We start from the raw sequence: 19,211 nt of genomic DNA, 5'->3' as shown, positions 1-19,211 counted from the left end.
TCTATAGACTTTTCCTCCAGGAACTTGTCCCAATCTTTTTTAAAATGAGATACGCTAACCACTGTTACCACATCCTCTGGCAACGAGTTCCAGAGCGTAACTATTCTTTGAGTGAAAAAATATTTTTCCTCCTATTTGCTTTAAAAGTATTAGTATTTCCATATAATTTCATTGAGTGTCCACTGGTCTTTGTACTTTTTAAAAGAGTGAAAAATCGATTCATTTTTATCTGTTCTAAACCACTCAAGACTTGTAGACCTCAATCATATCCCCCCTCAGCCGTCTCTCTCTTCCAAGCTGAAGACCCCTAACCTCTTTAGCTTTTCCTCATGTGAGAGGAGTTCCATCCCTGTTATCATTTTGGTTGCTCATCTTTGAACCTTTTCCAATTCTGCTCTATCATTTTTTTAGATACGGTGACCAGAATTGAACACAATATTCAAGGTGAGGTTCACCATAGAGCGATACAGAGGCATTATGATATTTTTGCTCTTATTTTGCTTACCTTTACTAATAATTCATACCATCCTCTTTGCTTTTTTGGCTGCCGCCACACACTGGGAAAATGATTTCAGTGTATTGTCTCTACAATGACACCTAGATCTTTTTCTTGAGTGCTAACTCCTAAGGTGGACCCTAGCATCAGGTAACTATGATTCGGATTATTCTTCCCAATGTGCATCACTTTGCGTGTCTAAGTATTAAATATAATCTGCCAATTGGGATGCCCAGTCTTCCAGTTTCCTAATGTCTTGCTGCAATTTTTCACAGTATGCATGTGTTTTGAAAATTTTGAATAGTTTTGTGTCATCTTCAAATTTAATCACCTCACTTGTCGTTCCGATTTCCAAATCATTTATAAATATGTTAAATAGCACCGGTCCCAGTACAGATCCCTGCGGCACTCCACTATTAACCCTCCTCCATTGAGAAAAATGGCTGCTTAACCCTACCCTCTGTTTTCTGTCCAATAACCAATTCCTAATCCACAGAAGGGCATTGCTTCCTATCCAATGACTTTTTAATTTTCTCAGAAGTCTCTCATGCGGAACTTTATCAAAAGCTTTCTGAAAATATTTGCATTGCAAACCATATGAGAGACTTGCTGATCTGAACATGCAGACCTTGGAGGAAAGGAGAAACAGACATTCAAATATTTGAAAAGTATTAATCCCAAACAAACCTTTTCTGGAGATGGGAAGGTGGTAGAACTAGGGGACATGAATTGAGGTTGAAGGGGGGCCGACTCAGCAGTAATGTTAGGAAGTATTTTTCCAGGGAAAGGGTGGTAGATACGTGGAATGCCCTCCCGCGGGAGGTGGTGATGAAAACGGTAATGGAATTCAAACATGCGTGGGATAAACACAAAGGAATCCTGTTTAGAAGGAATGGATCCAAGGAATCTTAGTGGAGATTGGGTGACAACACCGGTAATTGGGAAGCAAAACCAATGCAGGGCAGACTTCTACAGTCTCCGCCCTGATAGTGACTGAATAGAAATGGATGGGCTGGAGTGTAAATTTTAAGGGGCTTCGACGTTAGCTTCAGAACTTTTAGTACAAGAAGAGTGCTGGGCAGACTTCTATGGTCTGTGCCCTGAGAATGGCAAGGACAAATCAAACTCGGGTATACATATAAAGTATCACATAACATGTAAAATGAGTTTATCTTGTTGGGCAGACCGGATGGACAGTTCAGGTCTTTATCTGCCATCATTTACTATGTTACTATGTAAAATCCAGATACACTATAATAACTGTCTCACCTTTATCTACATGTTTATTAATGCCTTTAAAGAAATGAAGCAAATTGGTGAGGGAAGACTTCACTTGGCTGAACCTATGCTGACTCTGTCCAATTAAACCATGTTTGTCTATCAGGCTCATTTTCGAAAGAGAAGGACGCCCATCTTTCGACACAAATCGGAAGATGGACGTCCTTCTCACAGGGTCATCCAAATCGGTATAATCGAAAGCCGATTTTGGACGTCCCCAACTGCTTTCCATCGCAGGGACGGCCAAAGTTCAAGGGGGAGTATCGGAGGTGTAGCGAAGGCGGGACTTGGGCGTGCCTAACACTAGGACGTTCTCGACCCATAATGGAAAAAAAAGGACGTCCCTGACGAGCACTTGGACAACTTTACCTGGTCGTGTTTTTCTTACGACCAAGCCACAAAAAAGGTGCCCGAAATGACCAAATGACCACCAGAGGGAATCAAGGATGGCCTCCCGTTACTCCCCCAGTGCAAATATCTTTCAAAATATTTTTTTGCCAGTCTCAGTTGTCATACTCAGGTCCATGACAGCAGTATGCAGGTCCCTGGAGCAGTTTTAGTGGGTGCAGTGCACTTCAGGCAGGCGGACCCAGGCCCATACCCCCCTACCTGTTACGTTTGTGGAGGAAACAGCGAGCCCTCCAAAACCACCACAAGCCCACTGTACCCACATCTAGGTGCCCCCCTTCACCCGTAAGGGCTATGGTAGTGGAGTACAGTTGGGGGTAGTAGGTTTTGGGGGCTCAGCACACAAGGTAAGGGAGCTATGGTCCTGGGAGCAATTTCTGAAGTCCAATGCAGTGCCCCTTATGGTGCCCGGTTGGTGTCTTGGCATGTCAGGGGGACCAGTGCACTAGAAATGCTGGCTCCTCCCATGACCAAAGGGCTTGCATTTGGTCGTTTCTCAGATGGATGTCCTTGGTTTCCATTAAGTCTAGGGACGACCATCTCTAAGGACGACCAAAATTTCAAACGAAAGATGGACGTCCATCTTGTTTCAATAATACGGGTTTCCCCGCCTCTGCATCGGGACATTTTGCAAGAACGTCCTCATCAAAACTTGGACGTCCCTTTCGATTATGCCCCTCCACGTATTCTATAATTTTATTCTTTATAATAGTTTCCATTATTTTGCCCAGCACTGAAGTCAGACTTACCGGTCTGTAATTCTCGGATCACCCCTGGAACCCTCTTTAAAAATCTGCGTTACATTGGCCACCCTCCAGTCTTCAGGTACTATGGACGATTTTAATGACAGGTTACAGATCACTAGCAGCAGATCAGCAATTTCATTCTTTAGTTCTTTCAGTACCCTGGGGTGTATACCATCTAGTCCAGGTGATTTATCACTCTTTAAACTTGTCGATTTGGCTCAGTACGTCTTCCAAGTTCACTGAGATTTCTTTCAGTTCCTCCACATTATCACCCTTGGAAACCATTTCTGATACAAGTAGATCTCTGAAGAAAAACAAAGCAGAAGAGACCCCCTGTTGCAAACAACAAACATAGAAGCACACACAAAAAAGGGGGACAACCACTGAAGTTCCAACTCAGGGATATTTATTAACAAATCAAAGCCCAAAATAAACATCCTAGATATCTAGGGTGTTTATTTCATGGTTTTAATTTGCTAATAAATATCCCTGAATTGGAACTTCAATGGTTGTCCCCCCTTTTGTGTGTGTTTCTATACAGTTAGATCTCTTATATCTTTTTCTGTAAAGACTGAAGCAGACAATTCATTCAGTCTCTCTGCTATGGTCTTGTCTTGCCTGAGTGCCCCTTTTGCTCCTTCACAATCTAAAAGTCTCACAGATTCCCTCACAGGCTTTCTGCTTCTGATGTACATGAAAAGGTGCTACTATGAGTTTTTGTCTCCACGGCAACTTTTTCTTCATATTCTCTTTTAGCCTTCTTTATCTATGCTTTGACAATACTTATGTTGCTTCTTATCTTCTTCATTCAGATCCTTTTTCCGTTCTTTGAAAGATGTTCTTTTGGTTCTAATAGTTTCTTTCACTTTACTTTTTAACCATGCTGGCTGTCATTTGCTCTTCTTTCCACCTTCGCTAATATGTGGAATACACGCCTGGTCTGGGCTTCCAGGATGGTATTTTTAAATAACGTCCATGCCAGATTTAAAGCCCTAACCTTTGCAGCCAATGCTTTAGCTTCTTTTTAACCATTTTCCTCATTTTGTCATATTCACCCTTTCGAAAATTAAATGCTGATACAGTAGATTTCCTTAGTGACTTCACTCTAGAAATCTCAAATTTAATAATATTATGATCACTGTTTCCCAGCAGATCCAACACCATTACCTCTGATACCATGCCCTGCATTCTACTATGGACTAGATCTAAAATAGCTCCCCCTCTTGTCAGTTCTTGGACCAGTTGCTCCACGAAGCAGTCATTTATTACATCTAAGAATTTTACCTCCCTAGTGCTCTGTTGGTGTAACATTTATCCAGTCAATATTGGGGTAATTGAAATCAAATACAATCAAAATTTCCACTCTCTTCCAATGTGAAAAAAGGAATAACCACAATTTAATATGTGGAGAAAAAAATTCCTCAGTCAGACAGGAGCCACGGCTGTCTCAAAAGTATACTCACTAATAATCATAAATCAGAAAAAAACTCCACAATAATCAACTTAACTTTCAGCACATTGAGAGGAGGCATTCCCAGGAGGGAGGAGAACCATGTGATCAGCTAAGCATCCCCAGGGCATATTTAGGCCCGTGGAGGAAAAATATGGGCACAGATGACATTTTTTTGTCTGTAACTCACCTTGAGGTTGAATATGGAAAATGTAAGTGATCAAATTTAAAACCCAAATGCATAACAAAATATTTAAAATCTATGTGCATACTTTTCCAGCAAAAATTTACCTGCATGAAAAGCAGGTGTAAGTGACTCCCTCTGAAAACTGCTGTGGGGCTAAAGCATGTACAAAGTATGTGCATGTGTTCCCTTAGAAACTCCATGCAAAGCCTATATGCAAAAAAGTAAACACAGTCTTTGCTGTAGTGCAGACAGTTTAAAAATGTTCCTCTTCAATATGCAACCAGCTATCATGGAAACCATGCACACAGAAGGAAAAGACGCACCAGCATAAGGGAAAAGTTCACCAGCTGTAAATGAACTACCATGACTTGTGCATGATAGGGCTCAAATCCCAGTTGGGTCGGGACTCCAAATGGAGTCACAAAACCTGTGTTTGGGGTGGGTCATGACTTGGGTGGGCTCTCCATAGGTTCATCATTATTCTGCACCTCCAGCAGGAGGGGGGGGGTCACACAATTTGATTTGGCCACTGTCATGGGGACGTGGCCACAAAACGATTGAAAAGTACTGCCCTAGACTGATGTAAAGGAAATACTCATCTCTAAAACTTACAGGCTTCCTTTCTTCCAATCTTACCTTTTGCCTTCAGATTAAGAATGCGGAAAAAAAAAAACCCATGGGCAGATTCACAATGCCTGCAGTAAGAGATGACATTTTGAGAAATAGCTTGGACTTTCCTCATTTCCTGGCACTCCGGTGTGGGAGGAGAAACCTGACAGTGCAGAAACAGGGTTTCCCACTAAAAGGTCAGTGCACAAAATCAGAAGTATTTTTTCCCAACATAATGTAATGCATTACTGATGGCTTCAATGATCCAGTATGAAAAAAATAAGTAGAGCACACAAATGACAAAATTACCCAAACGTCTAGAAGATTTATCACTACGATTTTTCCTCTTCCTGTTCCGCATAGGCCATTTAAAGAAATTGGTTGCAGCCCTTTTATTCTGGATTTCTTCTTAGAAAATGGTGCTCTACAGACAGGCCCACAGCTGACACAGGAACTTAAGCTCAGTCACATAAATAATGTGTCCCCATGTATATGTGATATTCTATTGGGAACATATTTTAGATGTAAATAAAATTAAGCAATTTATGTCAGACAGAATGCTGACTTGGCAAGACCAGAAGGTAAACTTATGGATCTGCTGCACTTAAAAATACTGAGATTGAATTCTTCACTTGAACAGGAACAATTAGCAAAGTGTTATATCTCAGCATGCCAAAAAAAAAAGGGGGGGGGAATGACAATCACATGAAAACACAGCAGTGGTGATCTGAGGGGACTCAAAAGCCAGGGAGTTGTTAACACAGTGAATCAATATGCAATACTAATTTATCTTAGGAAACCCTGCTCATCTCACCAAAGCGCACAATTTTTATCATTTCAGAAAAATGTACAGGAATTTTCCTTTTCAAATCTGATGGACACCGTGAACAAAAATAAAAAAAAAAAGCAGCTTGTAGTTATTGTGAAGACAATCAGAAAACAAAGGGAAAGGAAACATTCAACAAGCGAGCCCACTGTGGAGGAGTGGCCTAGTGGTTAGGGTGGTGGACTTTGGTCCTGAGGAACTGAGTTCGATTCCCACTTCAGGCACAGGCAGCTCCTTGTGACTCTGGGCAAGTCACTTAACCCTCCATTGTCCCATGTAAGCCGCATTGAGCCTGCCATGAGTGGGAAAGCGCAGGGTACAAATGTAACAAAAACAAAAATACATAATAGCACATTTAGACCAATTGGCCCATCCTGTTTGCTCAGTTGAAATTCTCCCTCTCTGGTTTTCTACCATTTGGTTATATGTAAATCTACATTTTCATATTTGAATCAATACCAGCCTACTCCAACCCCTTCATCGTCTTTTACTCCTCTGCTACTACTACCCTCATACCTGCCCAGGTATATTGAAAAGTCATTAGAGTGTTGGCCTCCACCACTGCTAGGCTAATCCAAGCCATGTTATCTTTCTTCTTGGTTCTTCCAAGCCCTATACTTAATCCAACACCTAGGAGGCCCTTTCCCATGTCATACCACCGAAACTAGCAAGTTACACAGTTCAGGGGAATTACTGTACCAGTAAGAAGGTGTAACAATGTCATGTCATTTCAATCTAGTCATTCTTTCTATGAACAACTCTATAGTATATCCATTATGTGTTACATTTCATAAGTATAATATAAAAAATATCATTATATCAGCATAAAATATAAACATATAAATTCCCCACTACAGACTGACCTGCCACCTATTCTTACTAGGGAATGAAAAGAGACTGCATTACATACTCAACGATATTTATAAATTTACTCCCTTCCAAAACAACTATACGTTAATAAAATAAATATATACAATATTAAATCTTCTACGGTCCCCAGCTCAAGCTTCCAACAACCTCTAGAATACTCACAGTAGCAGCAAAGTTAAACACAAACCATGCTATCAAAACTCCCAACATCCAAGCCCTCTCAAAGGAGCTCCCAAAGGAGTGACCCCTTTTTTGTGTGCTCTGCCTGAATTAATAAGAAAATTAAAAGCTCTTCTCATTCCGTCGACTCCCTCAGTGGTATCTACTCTATTGCAGAACTTCATACCATCCACAGAGAGACAAACTTTCCCTTCTAATCCCTCAGCAATATTGCTCACAAAAATGTTTTAACAGAAGCAGCTCTAGGACCAGTCGCCGAGGTTCTCCACTAATCCCTTTCCATTTCTCTGAGTGAATTCCATTTACCACTGTTCAATGTTTTCTCCCACTCAACCAGTTTCTAATTCAGTTCACCCACCTTAGACCCACTCTCAGGCCTCTGACAGTGTCTCAGTAAATATCTTCAAACTCTTTATATTTTATGTTCTGCTGTCTAAAAATACAATCAAAAAGTATAAAGGAGAAGTCTGTTTTACACAGTGGCATTCCTAGGGGGGCTGACACCCGGGGCGGATAACCGATGCGCCCCTCCCCCCGGGTACAGCCCCCCCCCCGGAACAGCGCAACGCCCCCCCCCCCCGGGTGCACGCCGCTGGGCGGGGGGGGGGGGGGGTGCCCGCGTGCCTGCCGGCTCTTCGTTTTCATGCTCTCTCTGCCCGGAACAGGAAGTAACCTGTTCCGGGGCAAAGGGAGCATGAAAACGAAGAGCCGACAGGCGCACGGCACCCCACCAGCGGCGTGCACCCGGGGCGGACCGCCCCCACCCTTGGTACACCACTGGTTTTACATACTCTACACTTGCAACATGAAAGAAAAAAATTATATAAAATATTCAAAAAGAAAAGAATAATTAAGAATAAGAAACCAAAAGTCTTGATTGTGTAACTCATTCCTCTCCTTGATTCAATACTTTATTTATTTATAATGACATTTATATTTCACATTGAACCTGAACTCTATTTGGGATAATGTGGCTTACAATCCAGACAATTTAGTACATAATTAATATAGTTATAAATCTTCTGATAAAGGAAAAATATTGAGTAAATCTTCTATATACTTGATGAAAGCTCCTTTTGCAGCAATAACAGCAATGTGTCATTTAGGATAATTTGGCAAAGCGGGATGGTGCAATTTTTGCCCATACTTCTTAGCAGAATGCAAGCTCTTTCAAGTTGGTTAGGATCATCTGTGAATTGCAATCTTCAAAGTCCTGCCACAGATTTTATATTCGATTCAGGCCACTTGATGATATCCATTATCTTCTTGCTGAACCACTCTATTATTGCTTTTACCATATGATTTTGATCACTGGCCCCCTGAACCTTCTCCCCAGCCCCAGTTCTACGGAAACCTGAAACAAGTTTTCTCTGAGGATCTGCCTGTAATTTACATCATCCATCTTTCCCTCGATCTTCATAAATCTCTCTGTCCTTACTGCTGCAAAACATCTCTATGGCACAATGCTGCCCCCATCATGCTTTACATCACACACACAGAGTAGTAATTCTATATAAGGTGTCTAATTGTAGATGCAAAAACAGCAGATAACGGTAGGTAAGCACCAAAACATGAGCGAAACAGCAGTTAGGCATGAAATTACACCTAGGTGTTATTCACCATTGATACAATTCAAAGCTCACCTTAAAATGTTCTTATTTCAAGATGCCTTTTCTTAGATCTCCCTCTCTAGAATCCTGTGCAGTAATCCTTGTAAGGCACGGATAATACCATTCTTTTGACTATCCCCTCTCTCCTGCTTGCAACTGTAGTTCTGCCCCCTCCCCTCACTTTGAAATATCATGTCTACCCTTTTGCACTCCCCTCCCCAAATATAATGATGGGCCTGATGGAACCTCAAGGGACAGTGAAAACATGATGAAAATGTTATTGCCTCTTGTTAACACTCACTGAGATAAGGCTGGGGGACAGTGTGTAATGGGAGAAGAGTGTTAGGGGATATCTAGGCTGGGGAGATAAATGGGCTGAGAGACAGGAGGAGTATGGAGAATCAAATTTCATTTTATTTACACATATTGTTTAGAGTGCACCTAAGTAAATGGACTGGCTATACAATTGTTATGTTTGATTTTATTGTTGATTGTTTGGTTTTATTAAGTGTGTTTTCTGTAATCTGCTTAGGTTGTGGGCAGACTATAAAATAAACTACATACATATAATAATAAGTTTGACTGATTTTACTTCATTTTTTGGAAGGAGGAAAAGACCTCAGATGCTCAGCTTGTTGTTACTATCACATCAACAAAAATGCTGTGCGAAACGTCCTCACAACTTATTTTTTTGAAATATTGGTTAATCCTTTTCTTTACTTTAAATTTTGATCATTATTCCCTATAAGGGACCTTAAGACTTGAAGGACACTTATCTGCTTCAGACGAAATTCTTCTCTTCTCAGTTTGCTCAACAGAGCACCTCCGTTTCACCGTGTGCTTCCTTGGGAGACAAACCACCAGCTTTATATTCATAGTGTTCTGTCCACGAGAGAAGAAATGAGTAAAATCTAGAGCTACATGAACTTTATACTTCAGCTTTTTACTTACTATTTTAATGATAGCCTTTACTTTTACCTAATGGTGTTCTTGCAAGGCCGACTCCATTGTGTTAACAAATTTGAAGACAGCGTCCACCATTTTTAAAAGGACGCTGACATGGTCGAACCAATCATCGGATGATATGCTTTTTACTCCATCTTAAAGGGACCGATAAAGGCTGCTTCTCCACATCATTAAGTGACTACCAAACTTGTTTACAAAAATGCTTTCCACTCATTTCTTTGAGTTTAATCCGATAATCTTTTCTGTGATCCTCACATTGCGTTCTTCTGTATTTCTCGAATGAAGCCTTTTTTGCCCTTATTTTTTCAGCCACTTGTTTGGAGAACCATATAGTCTTCTTGTTTCTCTTGTTTTTGTTTACTTCACATATACTTGTGCTGTGTATGTGAAGACAAGAATAAAACTCCACTCTTAAAACAGGCATTTTGGGTACGATCTCTCAGACTTACTGTTAGTGCTTTTCTGAATGCTTGTATTGTGTCAAACAGCTTCCTTCCAGAATCTGTATGGTGTGATACACACAATTTATTGATATGAGCTTGGAAGTTCTTTTTAATCAAGCCACTAGTGCCTGGATTACTACCCTGGTCAGGTTCAGGCTCCTAAAATAGGTATGCATGCTGTTAGTTTCTGACTGTATCTCTTGGTACTGGATGATCTTCTCTGTGGTTTTCTCCTCTACCATTGCCTGGTTTTATAGAATCAAACTTTTCATTGGTTTGGAAATGTTCCATATGAATGAATAATTATATGATTTGTGCAAAGAAATACTAACATTAAATAAAAATGAAAAGTAAGATATCAGCAGTGGGAGCTGAGAGGCGGAGCTGGTTGGTTTGCTTAACTCCCCCCCACCACCAACCAAAGAGGTGTTCTACAGCCCCTGGAATAAATAATGTTGCTATTGCTACCTTTACCTTTCAAAACATACCAAGACTGGCCAGATTATTATTTAGCAAAGCTATGAGATAATATTCCTAACAGCATCTGTCAACACAGACTTCTTTCAAAAGACCTGTTTGGTTTAAACTTTCAGAATCCTAAAGAACCCTTAACAATGGGGATCACACACACAGTACAAAATCTCACAACAAAAAGATGATCCTATAGATAAAAATAAGTAAGGGGTAGTGACAAACCCCGAACAAAATAAAACAAATTTTGAAAGTGGGTCAGGGAGAAGTTCAGTATAAAAACTGGATCCATCAGATTAGTGAGGAACCTTAACGAAAACACCATTATTTCGGACAACTATTTATGCATCCATTACCATCACCACTCTCTCGGTCTCCTAGTGTATTGTCATGAAAAGTGAAAAAGAAAAACCAAATCACTATTGTAGTGGGTTTAACCCTTTGACATAATGAACAATAAATGGACTATAATATTGTCACAGAAATGGAAGGCCTGTAGTATCACTTCAAACATAATTAGGTATGTTTGACAGAGAAATGTCTTGCTTGCACACACATAAGTAAGCTTTTTAGCATGTCTGTGACTGACAAAATCTTCCTACAGATGCACAGCAAGTAGGCAGAAAAGACAAACTGTACCTCACAGTGAAGTCGTAGGAGCAGGAGGCCAAAACGGTTCCATGAAATGGTGAAAACTGTAATGAAAATAATGCATTGGTGATAAAGAAAAACAAATATAAATTGAAAGCAAACCAATACATTTACTATACAACTAGACACTTCCTCTCCAACCTCCCTCTCGCCCTCCCCACCCACAAAAAAAAAATAAACCAAACGAAGATAATTTGTTTCCAAGATTGCATTGCAAGCCAGCATATAACAGGAATAAAAAGAAAATGCTTTCATTAACAACTGCTATACCTTCAGCATCGTGTGAAATGAGATCTTTGTCACAGTTTCTGGGATTTCATTATCAGAACATGGTGATGCACAGTGGCAATGAAAAATACGATGACTGCTTAATGTCACTTTATATTAAGATGTTGCTACTGATGCCTACTTCTAGAAAATAACTAAGAACCTCATCTGTTTTGTATAGGAGAATAAAACAAGATGACTTCCTGTTAATTTTCTTTTATGGCTAATCAAATTAACTCAAATTTTAAAAGCAGGCAGGCACTCTAATCTTCCATTATACAAATTTATTCCATAACAGGTACCCAAATAACTAATATTTCTGTTCAGAAACACACTGCTGCTTTAGCTCAGCAACAGAAGTGTAGGAGCAGACAAGAGAGTAGGAAAAAGAGATGGTAATGGGTGGCAGGATCTGAGGAGTGGCAACTGGAGGAACTGGCTACTAGAATAGGTGAGACTACAAGTGCAATGGGAGAGCCAGAGAAAAAGTGGTTGGAGACAAAGGGGAGGAGTATGGTGGAGTGGTGGCCATAGGCAAATGCTAGCATTACCAGTTGTGACTTGGCTTCCATACTATGGAACTTGTTTGAGGGCAGAGGATTCCTAAAGCAGAATAAAAGTAAGGGTAAAGCCTTGATTATTTTTCAATGGTTTTCAGCAAAAGATAAAATGTGTTGGCATCTGGAATCGGTAAGCAATGGTCATCCAGTCTACTGCCTTCACTGTTTAGTGTTACGTCTGCCTTAGCAAGTAGGTTGTAACCCCTGTTGTGTCTCCCCCCACCCCCCTTATGTCTGTGTTTTGTGTAAATGGAGGTATATATACTTTTCCTGACTTGCTATTCTGTGTTCTGGAAGGTACATTATATACCGCTGTGATATGCTCAACAAATGGTGGTATGCCAATGAAATTAATAATATAGTGATTAAAATGAATGCTGCACCAAATGCAGCTGAATCTAATCTAATGCCACAGTGAACTTCTATGTACTGTTGCTTAGTTCCTGTGTGAGCTACTCTGAAATTTCTGCAGAGACACATAGGGACAAAGACAGGATGTTATAAAACCCAACAAAAAAGAACAGAATAAAAAAGAAAGATGAGGACAAAACACACCAGCAAGGCATATTCACAAGGAACCTCTACTTCACCCACCTCCATGTCCCAGATACCTGCATCACTGTTACTAAATCAGAAATGTTTTAGTTCAGGGGTTCTTAACCTTTTTTATTTCCCACACCCCATTAACTGGTCTATGAAACCCTTGCACCCCTTTCCTAAACAAGGTGTCCACTAATGACTACTGACAGCTATGTATAAAAATGCTAAATAGTAGTGAGGCAGCCTGGGCAGAGAAATCATATTTGTTAATTCTGTTTGTTTGGTTCAGTCCTGTAAAGTGGTAGAATGCCATCTGGGTTTAATTACTCAGAAGTCTAGCTTTTGCTAGACTAGAGGTTAGAAAGGTCAGCGAGAAATGAAACTTCTTTGTCCCTTTTTGAGTGATGGATTGTTCATAGGTATTATTTACCACATCTGGATGCCATTCTGAGTAAGGCATACTGGACAATCTCGAGGGGATCAGCAAGCAAGCTGTTTTAAAAGATTAGACTGAACGTTGTTTAGAAGGAGATAGAGTAGAGTTAGATATTCTTGATAATTTAGATTTGTCTTGTAAGGAATTCTGATTTCTGCTTATTTAAAATATGTTTTATTCTGTTTAATTAATAAGTTTTATTTCTCTATGTAGAATATCTTTTCAATTCAGTGTTACATCTTTGTCTGACTTTTCAAGTGAGATTTGTCTGCAGTTTAAGAGGTCATCATCTGGTTTGAATTATCCACAGTCCTAGCTAGTTCTGTGTATGAAGCTAATAGGTGAAAGAGGTCAGGGAAAGTCAAGTCTTCTCCTTGATGGATTATAACTAAGTGTAGGACTGGTCTTCTGAAAGTAATAACAAACCATGTCTGTGTGCCATTAAGTAAGATTGGCCCTTTAATGAACCCATATGACTGGGAATCTGAGAATTTAATAATAATAATAAAATGCAGGATATAGGTGCCACATTGTCTGGTTTGAGAGGCCCCAGGTCATAGGTCAGTTTAGGAAATATCTCAAACCTATGTAACTGATATTTTTGAGTAAATGTATAGAGATAATTAGTTCAAGACAGGGTAATCAATCTATTCTTTACCATCTGGTGAGAAAGGGGGGCTAGAAGGGTTTAGGACCCTATATAAAGGAGAGCAGAAGCAGCTTACGTTAGAGAAGGAGCTGAGAAGAGAAGGAGCTGAGACGAGAGAGACAACAGACAGGAGAAGACAGAAGGACAGGACACAGAGAGAGCTAGAGCTGATATCCTACTTTGTTTGCTGGCAAATAAAGAAGATTTCTCTCTCATTCTGGTGTGTGGTGTTTGACTCCTGAAGTACCACATATTCTGCTAACAATAGTGGTAATTCCTGCAACAGTAGTAGTAGTAGTAGTATGTCCCTGTTAGCTGCTAACAGTGCTAACTACTAGCATATCGCTAAAATTACTGAAGTACACAGTTATACTACCGGTAACTGTCCTAATTATTGCCTTTACTCTGTCTACAAAGTTTCAATAAATTGCCTCAGATTATCACTGGTTAAGAGCCCCTGTTTTAGACAGATAGAAGTTAGATAAGGTAAGAAAGATATGTAGCATGATTGTCTAGGAAATGTTTAAGTTGCTTGGGGTTACAAAAAATATACTTAACACTGAAAAAATGTAATTACACATGAAGAAGGAAGTGTCAACATAAAAGTTGCCCCAATAGAATATCTGCTGTATCTCCTCCAGAAAGGCCTTTGAAATACTGGAAATAAATGGAAATCTTGGCCTTCAGGAAATATTCATTTCTAAGCTTTTAAAATAAAGCCATGAAGAGCAATTCTATAACAAGGTGCATACAGTTACGTACCACTTACACACACACATGTACAGATAACGCAGCACATACATATGCCAGTGCCAGCAAATCAACTGAGTATTACTGTGTAAGGGCGCATGAAGTGGCATAGTACGTAATGCAAGAGAATATTCACATGGGCAGAGCTGGGTAGGGGCATTGATGGGGCTGCCATTTATACGTACAACTTAAAGATACAGCATTTATGCACCCGCACTAACTAGGTCTATGGATGTTGGAACTGTGGGTGTCGATACTGGATAATGCTAGTATTCTAAAATGGAATGTGGACCCTCATGAGGCTCCGCTCATTTTCCCTTGCTTCACCCTGTGCCTGGAACAGTCTTCCTGAATCCCTACGCCAAGCCCCCTCCCTACCCATCTTCAAATCCTTGCTTAAAGCTCACCTCTTCAATGCTGCATTCGGAACCTAACCTTTCGAACATATAGGTTGTCTGACCTATATGATTAACTGTACATTTGTCTTTTTAGATTGTAAGCTCTTCGAGCAGGGACCGACCTTCCATGTTAAACTGTACAGCGCTGCGAACCCTAGTAGCACTTTAGAAATGTTAAGTAGTAGTAGTAGTAGATGCTGGTTACAGAATAGGCTCTCACTGTGAACTGCCATCTCAGTGTCCAGATCATTATACTCAAAAGCATAGGAAACCAAACACATTCCTCTGCTCTGAGTTTTTTTCTATAAAAATCCTCCAGCAATCCTGATATTTGTTATCTCCCCCTCCCCTCCTTGCTGTTTCCCTTCCAGTTCCTCAAGGCAGACAATAAAGGCTCTGGTAAATGAATGAATTGACATCAATGGAACCTTAAGTATCTCTCTAGAGTAGCATCACAGCATCTCTCATGGTTGCACCAGAGCAGAGTTGGAAAATTTGATAAATCTAAGATTGAGCCTCTTGGTATAATTCTCAAAAGCTTCAAGCTTATGGTGGACTACAGTCTGATCTTTTATTAAAGCCAATTCACTGCTCAGCATTAGTCTGGGCTTAGGAATGGACAACATGAGACATGATCTACAAAATTTAGGGGTGTGGATTAATGCTTGGCAGTTAAGCTTTAATATCAAGAAATACAGAGTGATGCACTTTGGTTATATAAATCCGAAGAATCTGTATGTGATAGGAGGAAACAGGCTACTATGCCAGATTAGGAGATAGACCTCGGGGTCAAAGTATCTGAGGATCTCAAGGTGGTGAAACAATGTGATATGGCAGTACCCAAGGCCACTGCAATGACAGGAGGTGATAATGCCCTTGTACAAATCGGTTTTGAAAGACATCTGTCTCTAAGGATATGAAAAGACTTGAAGTGGTTCAGAGGAAGACAATAAAAATGGAATGGGGTCTGTAGCAGCAAATGAATGACAAGAAACCTTAAGCCCTGTATACGTATATCTGCATTCGATTTACTATGCTATAATTAGGACTGAAGTTAAATAAAAATGTTTAATCGTGATTAAAACTTTTAGTCACACAATTAAAGGCAGGGCATAGCCAGCAGTCCATTTCCTCTCACTCCCCACCCCCTCCACAATAGATATCATACCTTAGCTAGTAGGGATGCCGAAGCCCCGCCAGTCGAAGAAACCCACTGCAAAAGCAGCCCCCTTCCTCCATGTGCTGCCTCAGGAGTGAAACCAAGCATGATTTGGGACTGCAAGCATTGGTGGTTGGAGGAACCGCGCTGATTCCTCACTCCTGAGGCAGTACGAGGAGGAAAAGACCGACTCAGGCAGCAGATTTCTTTGGTTGGCAGGGCTTCATCTACCCCACCAACCACTGAACAAGTACTGCAACTTGGAGGGGGCCTGACTTGTTCTTCTTTCATACATGCCCCCGTGCCTTCATCCATTCTCTCTCTCTCATGTGCTCCCTGTACCTTCATCCATTCTCTCTCTCTCATGTGCCCCCGTGCCTTCACCAATTCTCTCTCTCTCTCATGTGCCCTCTGTGCCTTCACCCATTCTCTCTCTCATGTGCCCTCTGTACCTTCACCCATTCTCTCTCTCCTTCATGTGCCCCCCGTGCCTTCACCCATTCTGTCTCACTCATGTGCCCCGTGCCTTCACCCATTCTCTCTCTCATGTGCCTCCTGTGCCTTCACCCATTATCTGTCTCTCATGTGTTCCCTGTGCCTCCACGTATTCTCTCTCACACATGCCCCCCTGTGCCTTCACTCATTCTCTCTCATGTGCCCCCTGTGCCTTCACCCATTCTCTCTCTCATGTGTCTCCCGTGCCTTCACCCATTCTCTCATGTGCCCCCTGTGCCTTCACCCATTCTCTCTCTCATGTGCCCCCTGTGCCTTCACCCATTCTGTCTCTCATGTGCCCCTGTGCCTTCGCCCATTCTCTCTCTCTCATGTGCCCCCTGTGCCTTCACCCATTCTCTCTCTCATGTGCCCCCTGTGCCTTCACCCATTCTGTCTCTCATGTGCCCCTGTGCCTTCGCCCATTCTCTCTCTCTCATGTGCCCCCTGTGCCTTCACCCATTCTCTCTCTCATGTGCCCCCCTGTGCCTTCACTCATTCTCGCTCATGTGCCCCCTGTGCCTTCACCCATTCTCTCTCTCTCATGTGCCCCCTGTGCCTTCACCCATTCTCTCTGTCTCTCATGTGCCCCCCTGTGCCTTCTCCCATTGTCTCTCATGTGTCCCCCTATGCCTTCACCCATTCTCTCTGTCTCTCATGTGCCCCCCATGCCTTCACCAATTCTCTATGTGCTCCCCTGTACCTTCACTCATTTTCTCTCTTTCATGTGCCCCTATGCCCTTCATACCATTCTCATGTGCCCCCTTTACCTATTCTCTCTCTCGTGTGCCCTCCTGTGCTTTCACCCATTCTCTCTCTCAAATGTGCCTCCCCCAGATTTTTCTGACTGATGATGATGATGACGACGACATAAGAAGTTTATGTCTACTTGCTGAGTGATAAGTAGCATGGCTCTGAAGTCTTTTCCTACCACATCTTAATTTTGGTGGAGTGCATATCGTTGATGTGACAAAAGTATTCTTTAGGGTTCATACTCTATTTTTTTTGGTGTTTACAATTATTTTTTGGACTCTTTCCATCTTTTCAGTGTGAAAATTAAATATAGATCATAATGAATAAAAATGCATTCTATAAAGGAAAGAGAAAGGGGCAATTTGCTGGGTGCTGGGAAAGTTGTCGAGGGATACTTTTGGGGGAGGGGAGGTCATTTGGTGGAGGGGGGGGTAGTTTTGGTGTGGGGGGCAGAGAACAAAAAGTCAGTTCAAAAAGTGAATGATACATACCTGTAGCAGGTGTTCTCCGAGGACAGCAGGCTGATCGTTCTCACGACTGGGTGACGTCCGCGGCAGCCCCCATCAACCGGAAGAAGCTTCGCGGGCGGTCCGCACGCAGGGCACGCCCACCGCGCATGCGTGGCCGTCTTCCCGCCCGTGCGTGACCGTTCCCGCCAGTTGAATGACAAGCAAAAATGATGATGAAACGCAACTCCAAAGGGAGGAGGGAGGGTAGGTGAGAACAATCAGCCTGCTGTCCTCGGAGAACACCTGCTACAGGTATGTATCATTCACTTTCTCCGAGGACAAGCAGGCTGCTTGTTCTCACGACTGGGGTATCCCTAGCTTTCAGGCTCACTCAAAACAAGAACCCAGGTCAATTGAACCTCGCAACGGCGAGGATACAACAGAAATTGACCTACGAAGAACAACTAACTGAGAGTGCAGCCTGACCAGAATAAATGCAGGTCCTGGAGGGTGGAGTTGGATTTACACCCCAAACAGATTCTGCAGCACCGACTGCCCGAACCGACTGTCGCGTCGGGTATCCTGCTGGAGGCAGTAATGTGATGTGAATGTGTGGACAGATGACCACGTCGCAGCCTTGCAAATCTCTTCAATAGTGGCTGACTTCAAGTGGGCCACTGACGCTGCCATGGCTCTAACACTATGAGCCGTGACATGACCCTCAAGAGCCAGCCCAGCCTGGGCGTAAGTGAAGGAAATGCAATCTGCTAGCCAATTGGAGATGGTGCGTTTCCCGACAGCGACCCCTAGCCTGTTAGGGTCGAAAGAAATAAACAATTGGGCGGACTGTCTGTGGGGCTGTGTCCGCTCCAAGTAGAAGGCCAATGCTCTCTTGCAGTCCAATGTGTGCAACTGACGTTCAGCAGGGCGGGTATGCGGCCTGGGGAAGAATGTTGGCAAGACAATTGACTGGTTAGATGGAACTCCGACACCACCTTCGGCAGGAACTTTGGGTGGGTGCGGAGCACTACTCTGTTGTGATGAAATTTGGTATATGGGAGCATGAGCTACTAGGGCTTGAAGCTCACTGACCCTACGAGCTGAAGTAACTGCCACCAAGAAAATGACCTTCCAGGTCAAGTACTTCAGATGGCAGGTATTCAGTGGCTCAAAAGGAGGTTTCATCAGCTGGGTGAGGACGACGTTGAGATCCCATGACACTGTAGGAGGCTTGATAGGGGGCTTTGACAAAAGCAAGACTCTCATGAATCGAACGACTAAAGGCTCTCCAGAGATGGCTTTACCTTCCACACGATAATGGTAAGCACTAATCGCACTAAGGTGATTCCTTACTGAGTTGGTCTTGAGGCCAGACTCTGATAAGTGCAGAAGGTATTCAAGCAGGTTCTGTGCAGGGCAAGAACGAGGTTCTAGGGCCTTGCTCTCACACCAAACGACAAACCTCCTCCACTTGAAAAAGTAACTCTTTTTAGTGGAATCCTTCCTAGAGGCAAGCAAGACACGGGAGACACCCTCAGACAGACCCAACGCAGTGAAGTCTACGCCC

The 19,211-nt window shown here is 42.1% G+C and overlaps 1 protein-coding gene across 1 annotated transcript in view; it reads right to left on the bottom strand.

Moving 5' to 3' along the window:
- Nucleotides 1-19,211, bottom strand: part of PEX7 (peroxisomal biogenesis factor 7) — a 295,842-nt gene that overhangs the window by 77,605 nt on the left and 199,026 nt on the right. The window contains 1 exon segment of the mRNA XM_030198517.1: nt 11,180-11,235. Within this exon segment, the coding sequence (XP_030054377.1) occupies nt 11,180-11,235 (56 nt within the window).

This window comes from Microcaecilia unicolor, chromosome 3, assembly GCF_901765095.1.
Source record: "Microcaecilia unicolor chromosome 3, aMicUni1.1, whole genome shotgun sequence".
Lineage (NCBI taxonomy): Eukaryota > Metazoa > Chordata > Amphibia > Gymnophiona > Siphonopidae > Microcaecilia > Microcaecilia unicolor.
The sequence above is the reverse complement of the archived record's forward strand: the minus strand, read 5'-3'. Positions and strand labels throughout refer to the sequence as shown.